This window comes from Dasypus novemcinctus, chromosome 16 (genome assembly GCF_030445035.2).
Source record: "Dasypus novemcinctus isolate mDasNov1 chromosome 16, mDasNov1.1.hap2, whole genome shotgun sequence".
NCBI classification, from domain to species: domain Eukaryota; kingdom Metazoa; phylum Chordata; class Mammalia; order Cingulata; family Dasypodidae; genus Dasypus; species Dasypus novemcinctus.
In genome coordinates this window covers 5,266,166-5,289,706 of record NC_080688.1, presented here as the reverse complement: position 1 = coordinate 5,289,706, position 23,541 = coordinate 5,266,166, and the positions used below count along the sequence as shown (strand labels likewise).

At 35.0% G+C, this 23,541-nt stretch overlaps 1 protein-coding gene across 1 annotated transcript; it reads left to right on the top strand.

The window, feature by feature from the left end:
* Positions 1 to 331: 331 nt before the first annotated feature.
* On the top strand, positions 332 to 1,300 carry LOC101428288 (olfactory receptor 14A16-like). Its single transcript, XM_004459318.4, has one exon. The coding sequence runs from the start codon at positions 332 to 334 to the stop codon at positions 1,298 to 1,300; it is 969 nt and encodes a 322-aa protein (XP_004459375.4).
* The last annotated feature ends 22,241 nt before the right edge of the window (positions 1,301 to 23,541 follow it).

Below are 23,541 nucleotides of genomic sequence, written 5' to 3'. Positions count from 1 at the left end.
ACAGAAGAAACCCTCATTTGTATACTGGTGAGATTTTTTAAAAAATTTTAGGCATAAATTGTAGATGAATATATGGTAAATTATTCTACCCTATTATTGATGCAATGAAATTGACTTTGCAGTAAAAAAGAATGTATAATTTGCAACCATGGATTTGTTCTAGGGTATGGAAAGGGCTGCTCTAATGTCCTTGAATATGTTCCTCAGAATACCCAAGAATCATTTGTACAATCTGCAAAAAGAAGATTCTAGGATGTAATTAAATGTGGTAATTATCCCTTTTCTTTCACTTCCATAGTCAAGAATTAGCATGCCTGAGAAACTAACCAACATGACCCTCATGAAAGAATTCTTGCTCATGGGATTCTCTGATAACTGGATGCTTCAGAGACTCTATGCCACACTCTTTCTTCTCAGTTATCTGTCAGCAGTGATGGGGAACCTCCTTATTATCACCCTCATCACTATTGACCGGCATCTCCAAGTACCCCTGTATTTCTTCCTGAAGAATTTGTCATTTGTTGATATCTGCTACATCTCTGTCACTGTTCCCAAATCTATCATGAACTCTTTAACCAACAGCCATTCCATCTCCTTCCGAGAATGTGCCTCACAGGTTTTTCTTGCTGTATTTGCTTCTGCCACAGAATATGCCCTGCTTTTAGTGATGTCCTATGATCGCTATGCTGCCATCTGCCATCCTCTGCACTATGAGGCCATTATGAGTAGAAGCACATGTGTGCAGATGGTGGCAGCATCCTGGCTCAGTGGCTGTATCTATGGCTCCATTCATGTGGCTGGTACATTCACTGTCAGGTTCTGTGGACCCAACATAGTACATCATTTCTTCTGTGATATCCCATCATTGCTTACACTTTCCTGTCATGGAGAGCATAATTTTGAATATATGTTTATTATTGCTAGCTGTTGTTTTGTCTTCATATGTTTCATTTTCATGATTATTTCCTATGTTCACATTTTCTCCACTGTTCTAAGGATTCCATCTGCACAAGGCAGGTTTAAATCTTTCTCCACCTGCATGCCCCACCTCACTGTGGTGACCTTGTTCATTTCCTCTGGATTTATTGCATACTTAGGTCCTACCTCAAAATCCCCATCATCTCTGAATCTCTTTATGTCTGTGTTATATTCTCTATTACCTCCCACCCTGAATCCTGTTATTTACAGCCTGAGAAACAGGGACATGAAGGTGGCCTTTGCCAAAATGTTTGGTGGAACAATGGCCTCAAAGGTCCTGCCATGGCCCACTGGGTGGACTGGGGCAAAGTGTAAACTATAATGTAAACTCTTATCCATGTGGTGCAGCAGTGCTCTGAAATGTATTCATCAAATGCAATGAATGTCCCATGATGATGAAAGAGATTGTTGCTATGGGAGGAGTGGGGTGAGGGTTGTGGGGGGTATATGGGGACCTCATATTTTATGTAACATTTAAAAAAATAGAGAAAAAAAGACTGAATAAAGGTGCGCCACTGGAAATAAAATATCCATGTCTCCATTAATTCTTATGACATTTCTAAATATTTGTATATATTCATCTATTTTAAAATTATTACACATCTATGATTCCATTTTAGTATTATAATATGTGGAATCCTATGTAGCATCTAAATTTTGATGAGATCCTTGTCAACTTCCAATCCAGTGGTACTTTTCTAATTTTATATTCATATCAACAGGCCCCAGGTGTGGGAATTATATTTTTGTTAAAATTTACCTTCACAATTTCTCTTACCTGGGAAAATTTATAATAGGTACCAAATTAACATTTTATTGCATTTACTGAGAGTGACTTTTCTCATTTTATTTTTGCAGTAGTTATAATGAAAATGAATATTATAAATTTAAGATTTTTCTCTTTCAATTTTTAAAAATATTTGAGTATTTTTATAAGCTATTAGAGTTGAGTTTTATAAAAATACTTAGTTCCTTACTGTGTCTGGGAATACACATTCAAAAGTGTCTTTGAGATAATCAATGAGAATAATGTGTTTTTAGCAGAAGTTCCCCATCATCAGTTACATAATGATAATTTTATGAGGCTAGTGGCACAGTCATCAATGCACCTTGTCAAAGATTATACTATGAATATATTTCCAGAATGAGCAACATTATAAAAATCTATCCTTTCTTCATCCTTAATTTTGGAATTTCAAAATTTTATACTTTATATAAATTAAATAAATTTAAATAAAATGACTAATAAATTAAATCTACTTTCAGCTTGCTCTAAATTTAAATGTAATTCTTTAAATTTAAATGTCCCAGTTTCAATTTTATCTTCTGAGCTTGATTTTAATCATTCTCCATTTAAATTTATTTTTATTTTCCTTCTAAAGTCTGATGCATTTTAATGGCAATCAATTTTGCTTTTATTTATATTAGATTTGTCACTTGTTTCAATTCCCACAGCACTAACCAGATCAATAATTTTCCTTGTATTGTCAATACATCCTGTCCTATTGTTTTGTTTCTCTCTCCTCAGGTCTCACAAATGTTCCCAGGTTTGGCTTTCTCAAGAAAATTAATTATATAAAATCCCTTAGGTTGCTCTTTAGAGAAAGACAAACTAAGACATTAAGTCAGAAAAATTTCTTAGAAAATAAGTTTCTCACATTGTAATGTTATTTTGATTATACAAGAATTTCATATATGTACTATTTATTAGATTGATATTATAGTGATCATTAATATGCAAATAAAATCTTCTCAATTACCTATATCCTAATATTTTAAAATATTTAATTTATACAAAAAACTTTTTTATTCATATAAATATTTTTAGTCTCTTGATAACAAGTACAAATTGACTTCCTGTAATCACTCACTACTTTAAAATACACTGAATATTGGGGAGAAAATATATCTTACCATGTCCAGAACTGCATGAATAACAACACTGTTAAAATTTGATGTTATTTGATACCCAAACATAGGTTTGTATAGTTTTGTGCATGTAAGTTTTCATTACAAATGCATTAAAAGATTTTCCACATGTTCATTTGCCACTTGAAAATATTTGGTTAACGCCCTTCTCATGGAATAGCTCTCCACATGTAAACAAGCTGTATAAATTGATGATTTTTCATTTTTGTAATTAGCAATTAATTTTGACATGCACTTCTATTATTGCTCACATTCTCTTTTGTAAAAGGAGGATGATAAAGCCCATGAAATATCATCATGATAAAAAGGAGAGTCAATGACATCAAGTTGAATCCTGATTTTGAAACAAAACTCCAATATTAAAGATGAAAGAGAAAAATCAGATTGATATGTCTGAGAAATGGATGTACAAATTAGTTACTCTATCTCTATGAAAACACTGATGAAGCTTGCAAAAAAAATGTGTATTTTAAAGAGTGTGCTGCAAATATTACACTGCATGATAAAATTTGATTCTTAATTTAATTGAGAAAGAGGATTCTGCTGAATTTTGTCCCATCCCATCCTCTCAAAACTAATGTCAACATCTTTAGTCATCAAGAAAGAAATACAAGTTGAAACCCAAATTATCATATCCATTTACAATATTCTCATTGTAACATTATGAGTAATAGATATGAAAGAAAATAATGGAAATTTCAATCAATATATTAATTTATTGTTGTATAATCAAAAATTGGAAACATATACAGCAAAGAAAATGTAAAATATGTTTATACATTAACGATGTAAATGGGTTGCTTATATAATACTGGATTGAAGAAAAGCCAAACAGAAAAGCATTAAAAGACATACTTTCATTCATCTATTACCCACAAAAAGATAAAAGTTATCTGGACTGAAAATGCCAGCAAAATACTTATAATTAGTGTACAGCATTGGTAATAGAATCACAATCATGCATTCTTGTATTCCTGAGGTCTATCTGATTTCTTCCTTCATTCTGACTGCTTTCTCCTAATTTCATCCCTGCAACTTGACAATTAATTGTATCCCTTCCTAGTACAAACCAGCCAGTGATGATGTGAGGTCCCTCTGAGTAGTTCATATCAAGTTCCCTATGAGGGTAGAGAGATGGACATATGGTGTCACACACCAGGAGAGAAAGCTAGTCCTTGCATTTATGGGTAGTAGAGAACAAGGAAAAATATTGAATTTGCAATTGATAGATGGCTCTAATCAGAGCTGTGTCTGCATCTTTGCCTGAGGAATAGGATGCTCATGTAATAAGAGGCTTTCGTATAAGTAAATAAATAAATATTTATTTGGTCATTGTGCCTTTAGCTATCTCAAGATCACAAATCACTGGTTATTTAAAATACTGAGTAGTGGTATACAATTACATAGGATGGCAATTCCTAACTTTGCCCTAGTGCTACAGATTAAGGTCCTAGAATTATTTCCTTCTAATTGTGTATTTTCATATTGGATGCAAAGAAAAATGGCAATTAAAAAGGACATATTTTGCTTTCCTTCAGAAAAGTAGTTTGATAAAAACAATTAGTGGATTGAATAAATAGTTTTCTAAAGATATGCAAATGATCTTTAAATGCATGAAAAGATGCCTTACATCATTACCCATTTGAGGCATGCAAATCTAAACCACAAGGAGATGCCACTTCACACCCACAAATATGGCTATTTTAAAAAAATAAAACATAACAAATGGAGAAAATTAAGAGAAATTAGAACCCTAGTACATTGTTGGTGAGAATGTAAAATGGTGCAGATATTGTGCAAAGCAATATGGTGATTTCTCAAAAAGTTGAATATAGAACTACTATTTGACCCAATCCCATCATACTTCTAGAATATATACAAAGAAATTGAAAATGAAGTTGCAGTTACATAGACCAATATTTACTGCAGCATTTTTCACAATAGTGAAAAGCTGGAAACAATGCAAATGGCTTCAACAAATGGCTGGATAAACAAAAGGTGGTACATGCTCTCGATGAAATATTATTCAGGTATAAGAGAAAAGGAATTATGAGATATGCTACAATAATGAAGAATCTTGAAATATTATGCTCAGTGCAACAAGCAAGACACATGAATGCAAACATTGTATGCAATCACTTACAAGAGATGACTAGAAATAGCAAATTCACAGAGATAGAAAGAAGATTGGAGTTTACAAGGGAAAAGTGGAAAAGTTGAAAGAGGAGTGTTTGTTAGTAAACATAATAAAAAATAAAATAATGGTTTCATCAGTAACGGTGATGGGACAACTGGATTTCCACATGCAAAACAATGAAGTTGGATTTCTAGCTCATACCATATATGAAATTTAACTCAAAATCAATCAAAGGTCTTAATGTAAGCAGCTTTATGACTCAGTAGGAAACATAAGGTAAATTTTTATGACCTTATATTTTAAAAATTAGTTTTTACAGGTTATTTAGAGTTTAACCTTACATGGGTAGCTATTATGGCTAAGTGAAGTTTCTCTACATCCACAGTGGTGCACAATATACTAAGCCATTATAACTAATACACTTCTTCTCGTAACTGAACCCAGCACCTAGAAAATAATTCATACATTATATCCTTTGTTGCTGTAACACAAACACAGACATTTCTTATTATGTTCACAATGGAAATAAATTCATTATAAAAAATTGTAAATTAGTATAAAGAAAAATTCAAAATTCCATAAAAGGGTATTTGGTGATAATATCATGCTATCTCATGATAAAATTGATATTTTTTAAAGTATATATTATAGTATTATAGTTTTTTGAAAATTAAAAGTAACTTTACAAAAATATTATTAAAATTGCATTGATATTTCATATGGTCTTAACAATGTCTAAGCAGTATATGGATTTTGAAGTGAATGAATCAAATGAATAGTTACAATCAAAAGAGCCATGCATAGTAGTAGTAGCAAACAATTCATAATTTAATTGTTATAGATTGGAAAATTGAGGATAATTTATTAAAAACTGCAAAACAATTTGATTAAAGTATTCTAGATAAAACTTAATTTTCTCAAAGATAGATAAAATTCCAGTATTTTAATTTTTTATGAAAATATATAACATAAAATTTTCCATTTTAAGAATTATAATTTTACAAATCATTTTATAATAAAAAAAATCATTCATCCTATAAGGTAAGCAGGGGTTTCAGCTTTCATGAATGGCATTTCATCCATTCAAATTTCTATCAAGGGTATTCAATATTACTGCTTATATGATTCAGTAAAATTTTCTCATCACTGCAGAATGAGTAACAATCTTACTGGTTGACCCTTCCTGGTTTTGGATTGTTTGGATTATCAATTCATCCAAACAGGTTTTCCTAAAAGTGTTCTTACAGCACAACTACAAAAGGAGTTGTGGTATTTCTGATTAGAAATTTAGTTTTATCACATGAAAATATTGAGGCTTTACGAATGAAACTATGTAATTGATGAAAATATATAAATCTATATTTTGAATAGATTAAAGAAATAAATTTTCACAAAATTCATGCATTTAACACAGATGAAATTATCAAATATGAATTCCATCATTTGGTCATCATTTCATTATTTTAAAAGAAGCTTTAGATACATACATTTCACATCTAAAATATAGGTGATTCCCATATACTTCACCTTCTATCCACTCCCACATTTTCCCCCATTAACATCTTTCATTAGTGTGATACATTTGTTACAATTGGTGACCACATATTAAAGCATTGCTACAAACTATGGCTTATAGTTTACATTATGGTTTACACTTTGTGCAACATAATTTTATAAGTTGTCAACATTTATAATGGCCTGTAACCATCATTGCAATATCATGCAGAACAATTGCAGTGTTTCCAAAATGCCCCAAGTTATACCTAGCTTTCCCTCTTCCTCCCCTCAGAACCACTGGTGGCCACCATCTTTATATCATTGCTACAAGTTCTTTCATTACTACTTTTGTTCTTATGGTTCTAAATTTCAGCTCAAACTGGGAAAACACAAGCAATAGTCTTACAACTACTGAAAGCAATGACTCATGAATAATTTGAAATACGAAAAATACATAATCATATTATATTGAGTAAAAGAAAAGACTAAACAGTAACTGCTGCTGAACAAATAATTTATTGTAGGAAAAGTGAAAGTAACTTCATTCCATAGTTTTCCCCTAAAACTCAGAGTAATTGAAATAAAATATGATGAAACAAATAAAAGTACAATGAGAACTAAACTATCAGTGATAGCCCTATTACGAAACATGGTTTTCTAGGAAAATATTAAATGACAAAGAGTAGTATACATTTTATATCACACAAATGAAATTATCTATATAATTAAAATATTTTTAAAAATGAAAGAATATTTGACCTATTAAGAAAAAATTCCAATTTATCCTGAAGATATATCATGGATACAATTAGTAAGTAAATAGGTAACAGGAGTGGGCATCCCATAAATTATAGATTTCATTTCAGTTAAAGGTCAAGGAGGGTGCACACAGACAATGTGATAAGACTGAAAAATAGTCTAGAAATTGGATAAAAATGTTGAGTTTTAGGGACAATTTAAATATAACCCCTTTTCTATTCTGGGTTCCAAATGTATAGCAGTGACTTCAGAAATCAGATCAATAGAGAGCAAAATGCCAGCCTTTTGTACTGATGAAGTACAAGGTGAAAGCCATGGAGGTGACAAGCCGGCATTCTCAATGAACAACTATAAATGTGATAAAATATTATAAAGCTATGCCTGGGTCTAAAAACAGAAAAAAATAGATGCAAGACTACTGGTAAGAGAGAAGAATAGAATCCCTGCAATAGTTTCCTAGACTGCCATAACAAAGAACCATTAACTAGGTGGTTTTAAATAATGGGACCTTGTTCTCTTACAGTTCTGGAGGCTCAAAATTGAAAATCAAGGTGTTGGCTGGGCCATGCTTTCTCTGAAGGATCTAAGAGAAGATCCTTCCCTGCCTTTTTCTAGTTTCTAGTTGTCACTAGCAATATTTGTTTTCCTTGACTTGTGACAGCACAATTCTAACTTCTGCCTGTATCTTCACATAGCTACCTGTTTCTGTGTCTTCTCAAGTTCTAATAAGAACATCATTCAGATTAGATGTGTTTTCCATCTGTGTCCATTGTGACTCCATCTTAGCAATTTTATCTGCAAATAACATTTTGCCAAATACTTTCCACAAGTCTTTCCTAGATAACTGCATCTTCAATTTTGATTTACCAAGTTTAGTTAAGTCCTCCAATGGGGCACTTTCTTCTGGGAACTTTATTTCCTGAGCTTGGAATTTTCAGAATTAGTTTCTGTTTTCTTTGTACCTGACTGTTCAGTCCTCAGTATATCCGCAAGCAGAAGCCAAGCTGCATTTTCTGGGTTTACTTTGGAAATTTCTTCAGCTAAATGCCCAGCTTGCCATTTTCAAATTCTGCCTTCCATAAAACACCAGGAGTAATCTTGCTAAGTTCTCTGCAACTTTAAAACATAGAACACCTTTCCTCCAGTTATAATAGTTTCATCATTTACTTCTAAGCATGATAAGAAGTCTCTTTAGCATCCATATTGCTGTCAAAGCAATCTAACCCTTTTCCATCAAGCATCTCACAATTTCACCAAAAATATACCCCCTACCCATTTATAAAACTGTTCCAGAATTTGGTAATTGCAAAAGCACTTCCCCACTCCTCAGTACCAAATTCTGTATTAGTCTGCCAAAGGGGTGCTGATACAAAATACCAGGAATTGGCTGGCTTTTATAAAGGGTATTTATGTGGGGTAGGAGCTTACAGATACCAGGCCATGAAGTACAAGTTACTTCCCTCACCAAAGTCTATTTTCATGTGTTGGATCAAGATGGCTGCCAAAGTACATGAGGGTTCAGGCTTCCTGGGGCTTGCTTTTCTTTCTGCTGTCAGTTTACTTTCCAGGACTCCAGCTTAAGGCTTTGGTATCAAACTCCACCATCAAAACTCCAAGATCAACAACCCCTCGACTCTGTCCTTGGTAATGACTTTTATCTGTGTGTCTCTTCTCACCAAGGAGTGAGGACTCAATGCTCTGATTATGTGGTCCAATCAAAGCCCAAATCATATCTCAATCATGCCAAGGTACAGACCAGATTACAAATGTAATCCAATATCTATTTTTGGAATTCATAACCATACCAAACTGCTACACCTGCCCTACAAGCAATGCCAAAAATATTTCTTCAGACTGAAAGGAAAGGACACTAGACAGTGGACTCAGGGGTATAATGAAATAAAGGTCTCTGGTAAAGGTAACCATATGGATACTCTTAAATGCCAGTACTTTGTATTGTATTTTTGGTATACAACTCATCTTTTTACATCTTAGTTGTTCTAAAATGCAAAAGTATGCAAAGTAATGAAAACTGTGTGGTTTGGGACATATAATGTTAAAATATGTAATTTATATAAAAGAATAACGTGAAGGAATATAGGTTTATAGAGGCAATGAGTATGCTATTGATGTTAATTCATTATCAAATCAAGAAAAATATGAAAACTACACAAGGAAATGAGAAGAGATTCAAAATGGTGTGATAGAAAAAGATATAAATAAACATGAAAGTAGGCATTAACAAAATATTTAAGATACAAAGAACATATAAATGGACAGAGATCAATAGCAAAATGGCAGAAAAATTGGTTCCTTATCAGTAGTTACTTTAGATATAAATGGATTAAATACTTCAGTCAAAAGGCAAAGAAGCAGGTGCATTAAAAAGAATGACCCAGATATATATAGTTTATAAGAGACTGACCTTAAAGTCAAAGATTCAAGAAGGTTAAATGTGAAAGGATGGAAAAATATTCATTGTGATTAGTAAAAATTTCAATAGTATAGCTGATATAGCTATTATATATTAATATGAAATAAAATAGACTTTAAGTAAAATCTGTGAAAAAGGACAAATAAGGAAAATATACTGAAAAAGATCAATTCAACAATAGAAATAGTTATAAATATATATGCACCTAAAGGCAGAAGCCCAAAATATATGAAGTGAATTTGACAGATATGAAAAGAGAAATAGATATTTCTTCATTGGAAGAAGTCTTCAATGTTCTACCTTTAATGATAGATAGAATATCTGAACAGAAAACCAATAAAGAAACAGATTTGCTTGATAGCATAAGCCAATTTTACCTATGAGACACACAGATCATTTCATGCAGTGAAAGAATATTTTTTTTTATTACACATGTGTCATTCTCTAGGATAGGCTATATATTAGTTCAAAACATTCTCAGCAAATTTGGATTTATTTATAATATATCATACAGTGTTTCTTTACATACAACAATGGAAATTTAAAGTTAGAAATTTAAAAAGGGAGACCTGAAAAACCCAAAAGATGTGGAAATTAAATTGTATTTTCTTAAAGAACCAATATGTCAAAAATAAATCACAAGGCAAGTTGGGAAATATTTTGAGGTGAATACAAATGAAAACAGATATACCAGAAACTAGACTGTGCTGAGAGGGAAAAAATGTAATTCTAAATATATTTAAGGAGAGAAAATTTTCAAACTGGAGCCCTAACCTCAAAATAAGGAACTAGTATAAGAAATACAAACCAAATCCAATATGACCATAAAAAAGGAAACAAAAATGGTAAGAATGCTAATAAATGAAATAGAGAAAAAAAAACTAAAAAAAAATGGTTCTCTGAAAACTTTGATGAAATAGACTTTCAAAGAAAAAGAAAAAAAAAGAGGAAATAATTAAACCAGAAACTAAAAGGGATGTTACTGTTTACCACCAAAATAAAAACAACAGCTTTATTAAATACTATGAACAATTTTATACCAGAAAAATAAGATAACAGTTTAAATGGATGATTTGTAGAAATATGCAAATTTCCTTCACTGAAATCAAGAACAAAATAGAAGCTCTCAACATAAGAGTAAGAATTAAATAAATTGAATCATCAATAACCCCAAAGGAAAAAAACCCAGACAAGGGACTTCGGGATTAACTCTCATCCTAATCCATCATGATCTCATCTTTTTATTTTATTTTATTTTATTTTTTATTTTTTTCTATTTTTTTAAATGTTACATTCAAAAAATATAAGGGGTTCCCATATACACCCACTCATTCCACTCCTCCCATATTATCAACCTCTTTCATCATAATGACACATTCCCACAAATTATTTTGGAGCACTGCTCTACCGCATGGCTAATGGCTTACAGTATAGTTTACACTCTCCCCTCAGAGTTTCCTGCTCGGTTGGAGCAGGCTAGCTGTCCGCGAGGTAAGTGATGATGGAGCCCGGGGATCACACAGCCCGGAAACACACAGTAACCACTCCAGAGACACAGGCTTGTGGCACAGGTCTGGTTTATTGAAAAAGTGCAGTGGTAGATATGGGTGAGTGAGGGGAGGTTGGATGGTGTGTAAGAACTGGATTGGTTATGTTAATTTGATAAGGCTGATTGGCTCCAGAGGTCTTGTTACTGAAGGCAGGGGCAGTTTAGGTGGGCTCAGTGGTTGTTTACTTGAGCACTTCAGCACCATTTTTGAAGAGTGAGTCTTTTGTTTCACCCACACTCCCCCAGTACACCCAGTGGCCATGGCAGAACATACAATGTTCAGCATCTGTCCCTGCAGTACCACCCAGGACAACTCCAGGTCCTGAAAATGCCCCCACTTCCCATCTCTTCTTCCCTCTCCCTGCCCTCAGCAGCTACCATGGCCACTTTTTCCACATCAATGCTACAATTTCTTCTATTACTAATCACAATTGTTCCATAGTAGAATATCAGTAAATCCACTCTAATCCATACTTTATTCCTCCATCCTGTGTACCCTGGGATGGTTTTACCCATTCCACCTCTATATCAAGATGGGATTTAGATTCCACATGGCTGATGGATGCAATTCTCCTGCTTGCAGTTGTAGACATTCTTGCCTCCCTGGTGTGATGGTTGGCCTTCTTCACATCCCTGTTAGCTGGCCGGGGTAAGTCCAATAATCCAGAGGGTAGGACTTGCAAGCCTGCTGAGGCTCAGGGCCTAACTTTCACATGGACAGTCTGGGATTCAGGTCTCCTGAGTACATGCCAGCCCCAGCACCAACCACAGGTCCAGTAAAATTGACAGAAGAGGCATATGTAGAAAGGTCACATCTGAGTCCAAGTTCATCACACTTAGGAATACAAACTCCAAAGTCGGGCTAACTGACATGGCACTGAACTCCAGAGCCATCTGACATGACCATAGAACCTGTGGGTCTCTGTGGCACTCAGGAGAACCAGTATAGCTCGGGTTGTATCTATTTTGGCTGTCTCTGGGACCCTGCTGAGCCATGCATAAGTGTGAAACCTCTGATGACCTCCTGACTCTTTTGGAGACTCGATCTCATCTTAATTTGATCATATCTGCAAAGATTCTATTTCCAAATCAAGTCACACCTCACATATGCTGGGTTAAATATGTCAATATATCCTATGGGAGCCAAAAACCAATCTATAGAACTCTTTTAGTTCCCATGGCTTCTCTTGTATTTATGCTACATAAAAATAAGACACTGATAATGTAATATACTTTTTTACAGAAGAATAAGTAGGTCAGGAGGGAAATTGCCTAAGTTGTTATATCGGAGGTTATTTCTACCCCATTGAAATAGAAGACATAGGATCAATGCCTCTTTCCCACACTTCCTTTAGGTGACAGATAATCTCTATTACACTTCTATTCTGAGTGTCATTCCAAGACAAAGTATATAAGCCTTGTTAATTAACCCAGAAAAAATCAAAGGGTCAGATTACCCCACGTATATTCACCTTAAAACTTCAGTGAATGAAAAAGTGAAAGTTCGCTCAATATTACATTGAATTTCTCAATGTTGTCAAATAACATTAACCAGATGAACTATTCTGAATTCCAAAAATGAGATTACATGACTTTAAAAGAGTTCCAATGAAATTCACAGAAGAAACACAATTCATTTTGAATGTTCATTGTCAATTATCCAGAGGAGATATTAAGAAGAGCGATGAAATCCTCCTTCAGATAAAGGTTAAAGCAATCTAATTTCTTATATTGGTTGCTGTAACATCACAATTTATGCTCTTGAAGTTATTGGATTCTCTGTTTCTACTACCCAAAAAACTACTCATGTGAAATAGGAATAATTTTTTTTTTTCAGAAATAATGAGTGAATTGCTAAATTGCTAATTAGCCACAAATTTTCCAGTCACACAGATTACCACAGCCTTGTCCTCCTACAACCAAATATAGAATACATATCTAACTTTGGACAAAGAGAAAGTTTTTAGCTTTATACACAATAAAAATTTAGCAACTCTTGTGCTTAATGGAAGGAAAGTAAATTGAGAATTTTTTTCTGCATTTTTCTTTCACCAGGATGATGTTTTTCTAGAGTTCATGACCAGGGAATGTAAATTGAGTTGTCAGAGTTTGCCCAGCAAATGTTTGATTATGAAAAATGTTTTCCATGCTTCATGGAAAAGAATCACCATTCATAACCTCTAAAATCTCTGGAGAAGGGCATTGATATTTTTCCTTCCTCATTTCTGGTTTGGGAAATTTATAAGAAGTCCAACTTATAAGCAGATTTTATTTCTGGTGCTCTATTTTTCCTTTCTACATATTCATAGTCTCTTTAAGTTCACTTTAAATATCTGTGTTTCCAGTTTTGCAAGACAAGTTGGACCATAAATTTCTTAATTTTCCTTGCTTTGTATTTAATTTCCTATTGTCCCACTTCTTTCAGAAAACTGATTAGCTTTTTATCAGTTTGATCTCCTTTCCTATCTGCAATGTGGCAAGCTACAAAGTGTTGTATGCATTGCTTTATTTTATGTCCCAGATGTTTTTTAAACTTATAAATTCTGTCTTAAGGAATTTCTCTTTCCAAGAGTTAAAAAATATATATATATATATATATATATATATGATCTGTAGTTCTTATCTTGTACTCTTCAAACACTCTTGGCCCAATTTTTCTTCCCAATTTAATATTCTCTACCTGGAAATTTTCTATTTTTCTCTCATCTGTACCTGGCCTGACTTGCCTTTTTTAACCATTTTTACATTTTCTTTCCTGTACTTTTCATAAGCAGATTTTATTCCATTCAGTTTAGGTTTCTTTTCTCAGCATTCAACTGATACATTTCCCTATTACAAATTGCAGTTCAAATCGAATTTACTAAAGTTTGTTAAGCATTTTATATGGAATCATTACTTCCTGCTTTTCTGTAAACTGACAGCTTTCCTGTTGCAGTCTCTAGAGAAAGGTTTTCACGAGTTTTTACATAAAAGGTCTTTTTCAATTATCTCTGACAAACTTTGACACAGTGGGAACTTAAGACTGTATATTTTGCAGTATTGTCTCTTCACTTTTGACATGTTGACCCGGTGAACATTTCTGATATAATTTTATCTTCCTGCATTTCTAAAAAGTCTTTAAGAAGTTTTAGACTTGCTTGTCTCTCCTTATAAATTATATATATTTCTATCACGACCATGGAGAACTCATTTTTCACTTTTTATCATCCCATCCAGTTATTTAAGGTCCCAAATTTTCCTTTAAAACATATACTGCTGTTCTACCTGATAGTTGTCTTTCTTTTCTTTTTATTCTCTTTTATTCTGGTAAGAAAATCAAAGTACACAATATACACAGTTAACCCTAATTTAACTATAGTTAATAGTACAAATAAAAATGTGCTTGCATCAATTGTAACAAATGAACCACATTAAGGAAATTTATTAATAATAGGATGGTATATGTGAATCCTGTACTTCAGGCATGACATTTCTGTAAACCCAAACATTCACTAATTTAAAAAAATTGAACAACAAAAAAAAGCAGGATAGAATAGGGACCTAAGGAGGAGGGACAAAAAACTCAGTGAGTTATACAAGCACCACCTGGAAGACAATCCTGAGGCACAGACATCAACCTGCTAACTCACAAAGACAAGTTAACACAAGCAAGTTATCAGAAGACAGATAGCAGTTCCCTTGCATTATTAGAATGTAACCTGACCCATTCTCACATGCCAGAAAGGAAAATAAACAGAAAGTGTCCCATCATCACCAGCAGCATATTTTCATAAACACTTTAAACCAGCTCAGAGCTCAAGGACAGTAGCCAGATGCAAACTACCACCAGACAGAAACCCCTGGAAATCAAACCATCCAATGAATTTCCCCCCTCATCCTAAATACTCCAAACAGCATAAAACCTAACTCCCAGTGGTAGCCAATAAAACCAGGAACCCCTAGAGAGGGGTGGGCATCTCACCCCCTAGCACAGCAAACACCCATGTGTAACTTTCTCTTCTAATTTCTTAATAAACTCTTTACTCCTTGCCTACCCTGTGGAGTGTCCTTAAATTCCTTTATGCAACATAGTCAAGATCTATGGATTCTGTTTACAATAACAAATTTAGCTAAACGGTATATAAAATAATGCAAATTAACAAGAGAAAATTCCTAAAAGAGCTCTATTCAAGTTATTAAAAATTAAATATACAGTTATATATGTGAATAAATATTCTTGGAACTCAAATTAGACTAAGCAAGATGAAAAGGTCATATAAAAATCTGATTATAAAAACTATTGGGAAAGGTCTCCTCTTTGCAAGAGCTTTGAAGGCAAGACTAGGTGTGGCAGATTAAACCTATCTACTAGGCTAAGGAATTAAGAATCAGTTTGCCCTATTCCCAGTTTAAACCTTTTGTCAGCCATAAAATGCAAAAAAACAAAGATTAGTTTAGTTTTTACATAAAGGTAGAACATATTGATTAATGTAACCTGGCAGCCTACTGCCTCAGTCTCCCACTCCTGGGTTACACAGCAAAAGAAACCAGCTTAAGCCAGACCTATAGGCAATAAAAGGATGCCCAAGAAAGAGCTATGTCAATACCAATTCAGCACTAAATTCCATTCCTTATTTGACAAAGGGGAGCTGGTGAAAACTAAAATGGTTGGAATGTGATAGAGGAAGCAGTTAAATCACAAACTTTTGCATGGGAAAGTTAGATCTCAGATAAGCTGTAACTTCTGAAGTATCCAATCTATAGAGAAACAAAGGAAAAGCTTGCATGCTATGGTTAGGGGTATAAGTTGTGTCATTTTTCTTTGTTCAGGGCACCAGCCGTATCTGGTTCTGTGCCCCTTCTTGCAAGATTGAGAATAAATTATTTTCTTCTCCACAATTGGGTGAGCCTTATTTTCTTCCAGAAGAAGATTTCTTTCCAACAAAAATAAAGGCAATTAGTGGCTCTATTGTCAAATTTCAGCAAGTAAAGAAAAGTCCATAAAAACTATGGAGAGATCTTTCCTGGATTATGATTAAACAAATTAAGTAATTGTGTAATGTATTTTAAAACCTGGTAGTCAGTATGCTTTTAAATTATTCATTTTCATAACTTAAACAAAAAAAAGACGTTTTTAGCTTCCTGTAAGGAAAAAAGAGAACATTCCTTGCATAACCTATAATGGTTTCAATTTTATTTAACTTGAGTGTAATCTCCTATAGTTAACTTATAAACTAAATTAATATATGTACAAAATCTTTAAAGTAATGAAAATTGTAAGTTCACATTGATGAAATTTGGCTAAAGGAAAAAGATTGTAGATATGCTTTCTTAAATAAATAGAGTAAATTTCTTTGGTTGGTAATTGTAATTTAATAAGTTTATTTAAACAAGAGGTGGCTAGTCAATGTCGTTATAGTCAATTATAAAGAGTTTGTAAAACATCTTCCAAACTGAAACATTTAAATAGTTCTAGTTCTAAAAACTTAGATTGGTATTGGTTGCAAAAAATAACTTTGCAATAATAAAACCTGTCTGAAGACCACCGCAAGCAAGGTGCATATTTAAGTAAATGGTAATAAAAAGTTATCTTGATTCTATTGGGAATCTTCTGTTTTCATTTTAACAATGAAAAATAATTTTTCCCTCTATTACTAAAGTAAAGTACCTATTGTTATCTTCATGGTAAAATTGTAAGTAAACAGTCATTTGATATATGTGTTGCATTAAATTGTTTAAAATATATATAAAAACAAGGAATAAACTTTAACATTGTCAAACTCTTTTGTGCATTCAAACCAGGCCTTGAATACATCACAGGTTGCCTCTCCATGTGAGTTATTGACTAGGCTGTTCACTGACCCCTCAATTAGAAATATTTACTATATCAGCCTCTGGTTCTGCTCCTGAAGTTGATGGAAACTACCTTGCAGTTTCAAGCTCCTGCAGCAGCCAATGATGACTCGGTACAGCCAAGTGTACAATGGATATCGCCTCCAGACTGGCACTGTTCCATAGTGCCAGAGAACACTATGCACCAGGCTAGTAGAATACTGGAAAATCTCTGTAGGATCAATGATGCTGCAAATTTCTCACTGCATGAAGAACATGCTAAGGGGAGCCATGATTCCAGGATACTGTAAGTAGAACTTAAACACAATTGGCATTAAGACCTGCTCTCATGGAGAGATAACGTGTAAAGTATTACAAACCTGGAACTATTAATTGTAACTCTAAATCCTTTGCATTAAGTTATACATTAATTCATATTAAGTGCTGTACTTTTATCCTGTGCTAAATATATGCCTAATAATTAAAATATTATCTTTTCTATTTTGGATCAAGTGTAGAACTATATTAGACATGTTAAATTCCTAGTAAATTCATTTTCTAAACAGTTAATAAACATGTCTATAGAATAAGGTGGCAGTCTCAGCCAGGCTCAGTCAACTTACTATATTCTACTGTCCTCTACTATGTAACAAAAATGAGGCTTGCTTGCTAATAATGAGTCACCTATTGAACAAGTCAAAATTACTAGAAATTGTACAATTAAAACCAAAATGTAAAAAACCTTTATTCTGTAGTTCTAATCACTCACAGCTAAAAACTATGAAAATTTCCAACTTGGTGTACTAATCCTGAGTGAAACCAATTACCCAAGGGGTGCCAGTTCACCAGGAGCATCTGCCAGAGCACATGAGTGCCAATCATTAAACACCTTGAAATGTGTCTTCAGACAAAGCTAAGTATCGATTGCAATTTCTCTCTAAAGATAAATAACTTAGAAAAGGTATATATATATATATACTGTTCCCACCAGCTTTTAAAAAGGAGTGCCATCTTTATAAGCACCTAACCTTGTCTACCTCTGTAATCCAATGTCCTCTTTCAAAAACGGGTATTCCAAATTTTTTATTAAGTTTGTTTCTTTCAGAGTGAACATCTTATTAACCATATGAAAACTTCATCCAACTTCATACAGAATGCCAGATCCATCTTCCTTCCAGTTAAAATAAAATAAGAGTTTTACACCTTGTTAGGCAATGACTACAGCCCATGGCCAGTAGAAAGCAGTTACAGAAAAGAGTTCAGTGGTTGAGTGCCTGATTTCCTTTCTGGCATATTATCATGGGAAGTCAGCCAGAAAAGAGTTAATTTCTGGTAACCCTCTCACCACCATCAATATGGGTGAGTTTTTGGCTTCTAACCAAAGCTTCCTTATATGTCTCTATTGCTCTCTCTTTACCATAGTGAATGGATCTCCAGCCCTTCTCCCAAAGGACATAATCTCAATTTATCTAACTCTGGCTCCCTGTGTGGAATTAGAAGTGGGCAGAACCCATACCATGCAGATCCAAAAAGGTTCTTGCAACAAAATATATCACATTTGGAACTTGACTGGGGACATTCCCTAACTTGAGTAGGAATCTAAAGGGAACATGGGAGACCTGAAAAGCTATCTCATCCTGAACAATTTTCTGATTCTAACAGCCCATCCAAAGAAATAATAAAATCAATCTTAGTCCACTTCTCTAACTGCCCCTCTGATTTTAGGTCATATTTCTCTAAGTTTAACTTATGCCCTAATTATCTTAAAGATCCAGTGGAATGTGAAAAAGTGTTTATAGAGGGTTGTGCTACCTTATAGGCCAGGTCCCTAATCTGCAGTTCTAGCCATTTAAACAATGATAAAACCTCTGGGAGGGCCCACACACCATTTAGGGAAAAGTTTTCACTTGGGTTTTTGGTTTGGAAACTGACACCTGATGCCCCAAATATCAAATTACCCTAGGGTTGCCCAGTGGCATTGGCTCTATATCCTTGGGATGCCAGGAACAGAGAAGCTTCAAATTTCTCCCAAGCCCAAAGCAGTTTGGAAGCTTTGAAGGCAATGTATTACTCAGGATTCTCTAGTGAAACAGAATCAACAAGAGATATCTGTCAATAATGTGCAAACAATGAGAATCTCTCATGAAGCCATGGGGAAGCACAAGTCCAGGTTCTGCAGGCAGGCCACAACCAAAGGTAGCAATGGAAGTCTAATGAATGTTCGTGGTGAGTTTTGGGATATGTTGACTGTACAAAACTGAGCTGAGAATTTCTCTCTCAATGTTGGAATCACTTCTCCTCTTAAGGGAGTCAACTGTTTGGGTTAAGTATCACTCATTGCTGATGGTGATCTCCCTGATTGATGTAATTATATCCAGTTATCTATGGTTTACCACTGCAGTAAAATCAAAGGTGATGAAAGTCTATAAATGACCCTTTATTACAGTACACCCAGTGGTTGCTTGACCAAACAACTCGGCACAGTTACGTGGCTGAGTAGACACAACAGCCTAACCATCAAAGTCATGCCTTGTCAACTCAGCAACCATACACATAACCTTAAGCCATACTTAGTCTCTAAGTAAAAACAATAATAGACATGCATATATATATATATATATATTTCTGCCTAACAATGTTCAACTCTTCTACGTACAGCCAGAAACACATTAATTCCATATAGAATATGGTGCAAGTTTTTGGGTAATATTCACTCTCAAACTTGACATCCTTAAATATTATGATATGAAATGGATACACCTTGTTATATGATATGGGGATAAGTTTGAAGAAAATGACAAAGAAATTCATTTTGTGTACATATAGAGTCATCATCATAATGAAACAAGGAAGATTCATGACAATTATAGTCCTTATTTCTAAAACTGGTCTTGTGGTCAAAGTTCATATTTGTCATTACCTTCTTCCACTACCCATTGCATGTTTTCATTACCCTCAGCAAGCACTTTAGCTGGCTGTGGATCTTTGCCTGGTGGAGTGACCCAAACTTTAACTCCTGAAGATTCTGGGCCATTGTTAGTCCTGCTTGGATTGGGTTGTTGCAGTTTTCCATTTACTTTAATCATAGATTATGGAAGTATTAGGAGATTCTCTAGATGATCTCCTGTATTCCAGGCAAACACTTCTTTACTCCAATTATGTAGATGCAGTCCTATTTCCCCTTGATAGTCAAGATCAATCACTTCAGTCAGTATAGTAATTCCCTTCTTTGATTGTTGATTCAGAGGTAAGAGGAGCCCAAAATGGGAAGGTGACAGTTTTAACATCCAATTCAATGGAATAGTTGTGTTCCCTAGTGACAGCACTCCTCCTTTTGGGACTAAAACCTGTAGACCAGCAGAGTTTGAGGTTGCAGGAACAAGAAGCAAAAATTTTCCTAGTGTGTCCCTAGGGGCAATAGTGAGTGGTGCCATTCCCACTTCAACCCCTTGATTCCTGGACCCATGGATTTTATTGGAAAATCAGCAAAATAAGAGTGGATGCTTATTTAGAACATACACAGCCTCCTGGAAAACATTGCCTCAGCCCTACAAGGTATTGCCATCTAGTTCACACCATAACTGAGTCTTCAAAAGGCCATCCCACCATTCTATCAATCCAGCTGCTTCAGGGTGATGGGGAACATGGAAGACCAGTGATTCCATGGGCATGTGCCCATTCCCACACATTGTTTGCTGTGAAATGTGTTCCTTGATCAAAAGCAAAGCTGTGTGGAATGCTATGGCAGTAGATAAGACATGATAAGTCCACAGATGGTAGTTTTGGAAGAAGTTTCATAGAAATGCAGCATTTATATCCAAAGCACCTGGATGATGAATAACTCAAAAACAATAACATTGAGCAAGCTAAATAAAACTGCAATTAACAGCACCAATATGGGAGTGTTCTCACATGAACAATGACAAATGTACAAGACTAATACACTATGTTAAAAATAGGGTGGTTTCTCCAGCACCTACAATCTGATTTATTGGACTTACCACACTCAGCTAAGATGGAGGTGAAGAAGGACAACCACCACACCATGGAGCCTAGAGTGATTACAACTGAAAATGGGAGGATTGCATCCAGCATCCAGGTGGAATCTGAGCCTCCTCTTGACATAAAGGTGCAATGGACACAACCAATCCAGTGTCCACATAGAAGAGGTGGCATTGGATTGGGAAAAGTGGACATAATGGACAAAGGGTATGGGGAAAGGCAGGAAGAGATGAGAGGTGGAGGCGTCTTCGGGACATGGAGCTGCCCTGGATGGTGCTTCAGAGGTAATCACCGGACATTGTAAATCCTCACAGGGCCTACATGATGGAATAGAGGAGAGTATGGGCCATGATGTGAACCAATGTATATGAGGTGCAGAGGTGCCCAAAGATGTACTTACCAAATCCAATGGATGTGTCATGATGATGGGAACGAGTGTTGTTGGGGGGGGGGGAGAGGGGGGGTGGGGGGGTGGGGTTGAATGGGACCTCACATATATATTTTTTAATGTAATATTATTACAAAGTCAATAAAAAATAAAAAAATTAAAAAAAATAAAAAATAAAAAAATTAGCTATAGATTTGCTGTATAACCCAGCAATTCCACTACTGGGTACATACCCAGTAGAACTGAAAACAAGGGCAGAAACCATTACATGCACACCAATGTTTATAGTAGCACTATTCACTGTTGCCAAAAGTTGAAATCAATTCAAATGTCCATCAACAGATGAATGGATAAATAAAATCTAGTATATACATACAATGAAATACTACTGAGTAATAAGAACAAATAAATACAAGCACATGTGATAGCATGGATGATTCTTGAGAACCTTATTTTGAATGAAGCAACCCAGGCATTGAAGGACAAATACTACATGACCTCACTGATATGAAATAAGTAAATCAAGCTGTCTCAGAGAGCTAGAGACATAATGATAGGCTTAATGGGATTTGGGATTACAGGAAGGTTGTGAGATGACACCTAACTGGGTAATATCTATGATAAACTGGAGGTAAGTATTTGTACAGGGGAGGGATAGAATGCAGGCAAAGGGAATCCTTTTTGTGGGGCTTTGTGGACTTGATGGGGGCTAGGGATGGGATGGGTCAGATGGCCCTAGATATTGGGGGGAGAGTAGGGGGAACTTTGGGACATAGGTGATTGTCAGGTATGTGGTTGAAACTATAATGGTGAGAAAAATTTTTGGAAAATATAATAAGAAAGGTTACCTGGTTAAGATGCTTAAAGGGGGCGTCTGACATAGGGCAGGCTTCTATGGAGTGTGTGAGTGCTCATTTTGTCATAGTGTGTTATATCAATGGATGGAGACTCATACAATGAGAGTGAAGTTGTACCCACATCCTAGGGAGGACTGATGTTTTCAAATAGAGGAAATTGTATATTTTGAGAGAATTGGTGGCTCCCAAGGGGTTTGGGCATTTGAGCATATCAAGCCCTCAACATTGTTGCAAGCATCTCTGAATAAGGTCCTTCAAATAATGAAGATTGATTGCCACAGTGGGCCCTGATGGGAGGGGGGAAGAGGTATTGAATAGATGGAATCAGTGTAACTGTGGGGCAATGGAAGTGATCCACAAGATCATGCAGGGATGAATATGACATTTTAAATTACAAGAAAAAAGAATAAAACCCTGTAGGATAGAATGTAAATGATAATGTAAAACATAAGATAACTAAAAATTTAGAAAATTGTATAGTCTAAAATATAAACCATAATATAAACCCAAGTGTAACCATGTTTGGAAGCTTTTGTTTCAATATCTGTATATCAGTTGCTACAAATATAATATCCACATGTAAAATGATCATTGCTGGGGAAGGGACAAAGTAGTTATGTTGGATATGTAGGAGTACCGTATATTGTATATATGAATTACTGTGATCTAAAACTTTTAGAGGGGGCGGGGCAAGATGGTGGTTGAGTGAGTGCACCTGATAGTCTCTCCTGCAAAGAAGCAGCTGGGCAGCATTAGAAATTCTTCAGGACCAGGCTGTTTCAGGATTTTGCAGGGCAGGATGTGTCTGGACATCAATTTTGTGGGAAGGTAACAGAAAATTCATGTAAAAGATAAAATTGAGGCTCTCTTACACGGAGTTAGGGGCTGTGCACGGGACACTCCCCCCTGGGGTGGGTGGAACTGCGGCACCAGCACCACAGCAGCTATTCCTGGAGGCTCTGTGGTACTGGGGAATTCATAAACCCAGAGCAGGCTATTAAGGGGCAGGAGGCCTTCACAAACCAATTTGGTGAGACAGATGGGAGTTTTTTGCAAGGTGGAGAATTTTTGATTTCTGACATGAATAATAGCGCTTCTGGCTATAGCCCCACCCCCAAGGCCAGCTGCTGATCTGCAGCAGCCTTAAATCGCTCGCAGTAAAGAGATGTCACCAGGAGGCTATTTTGGGGGATTGCAGGG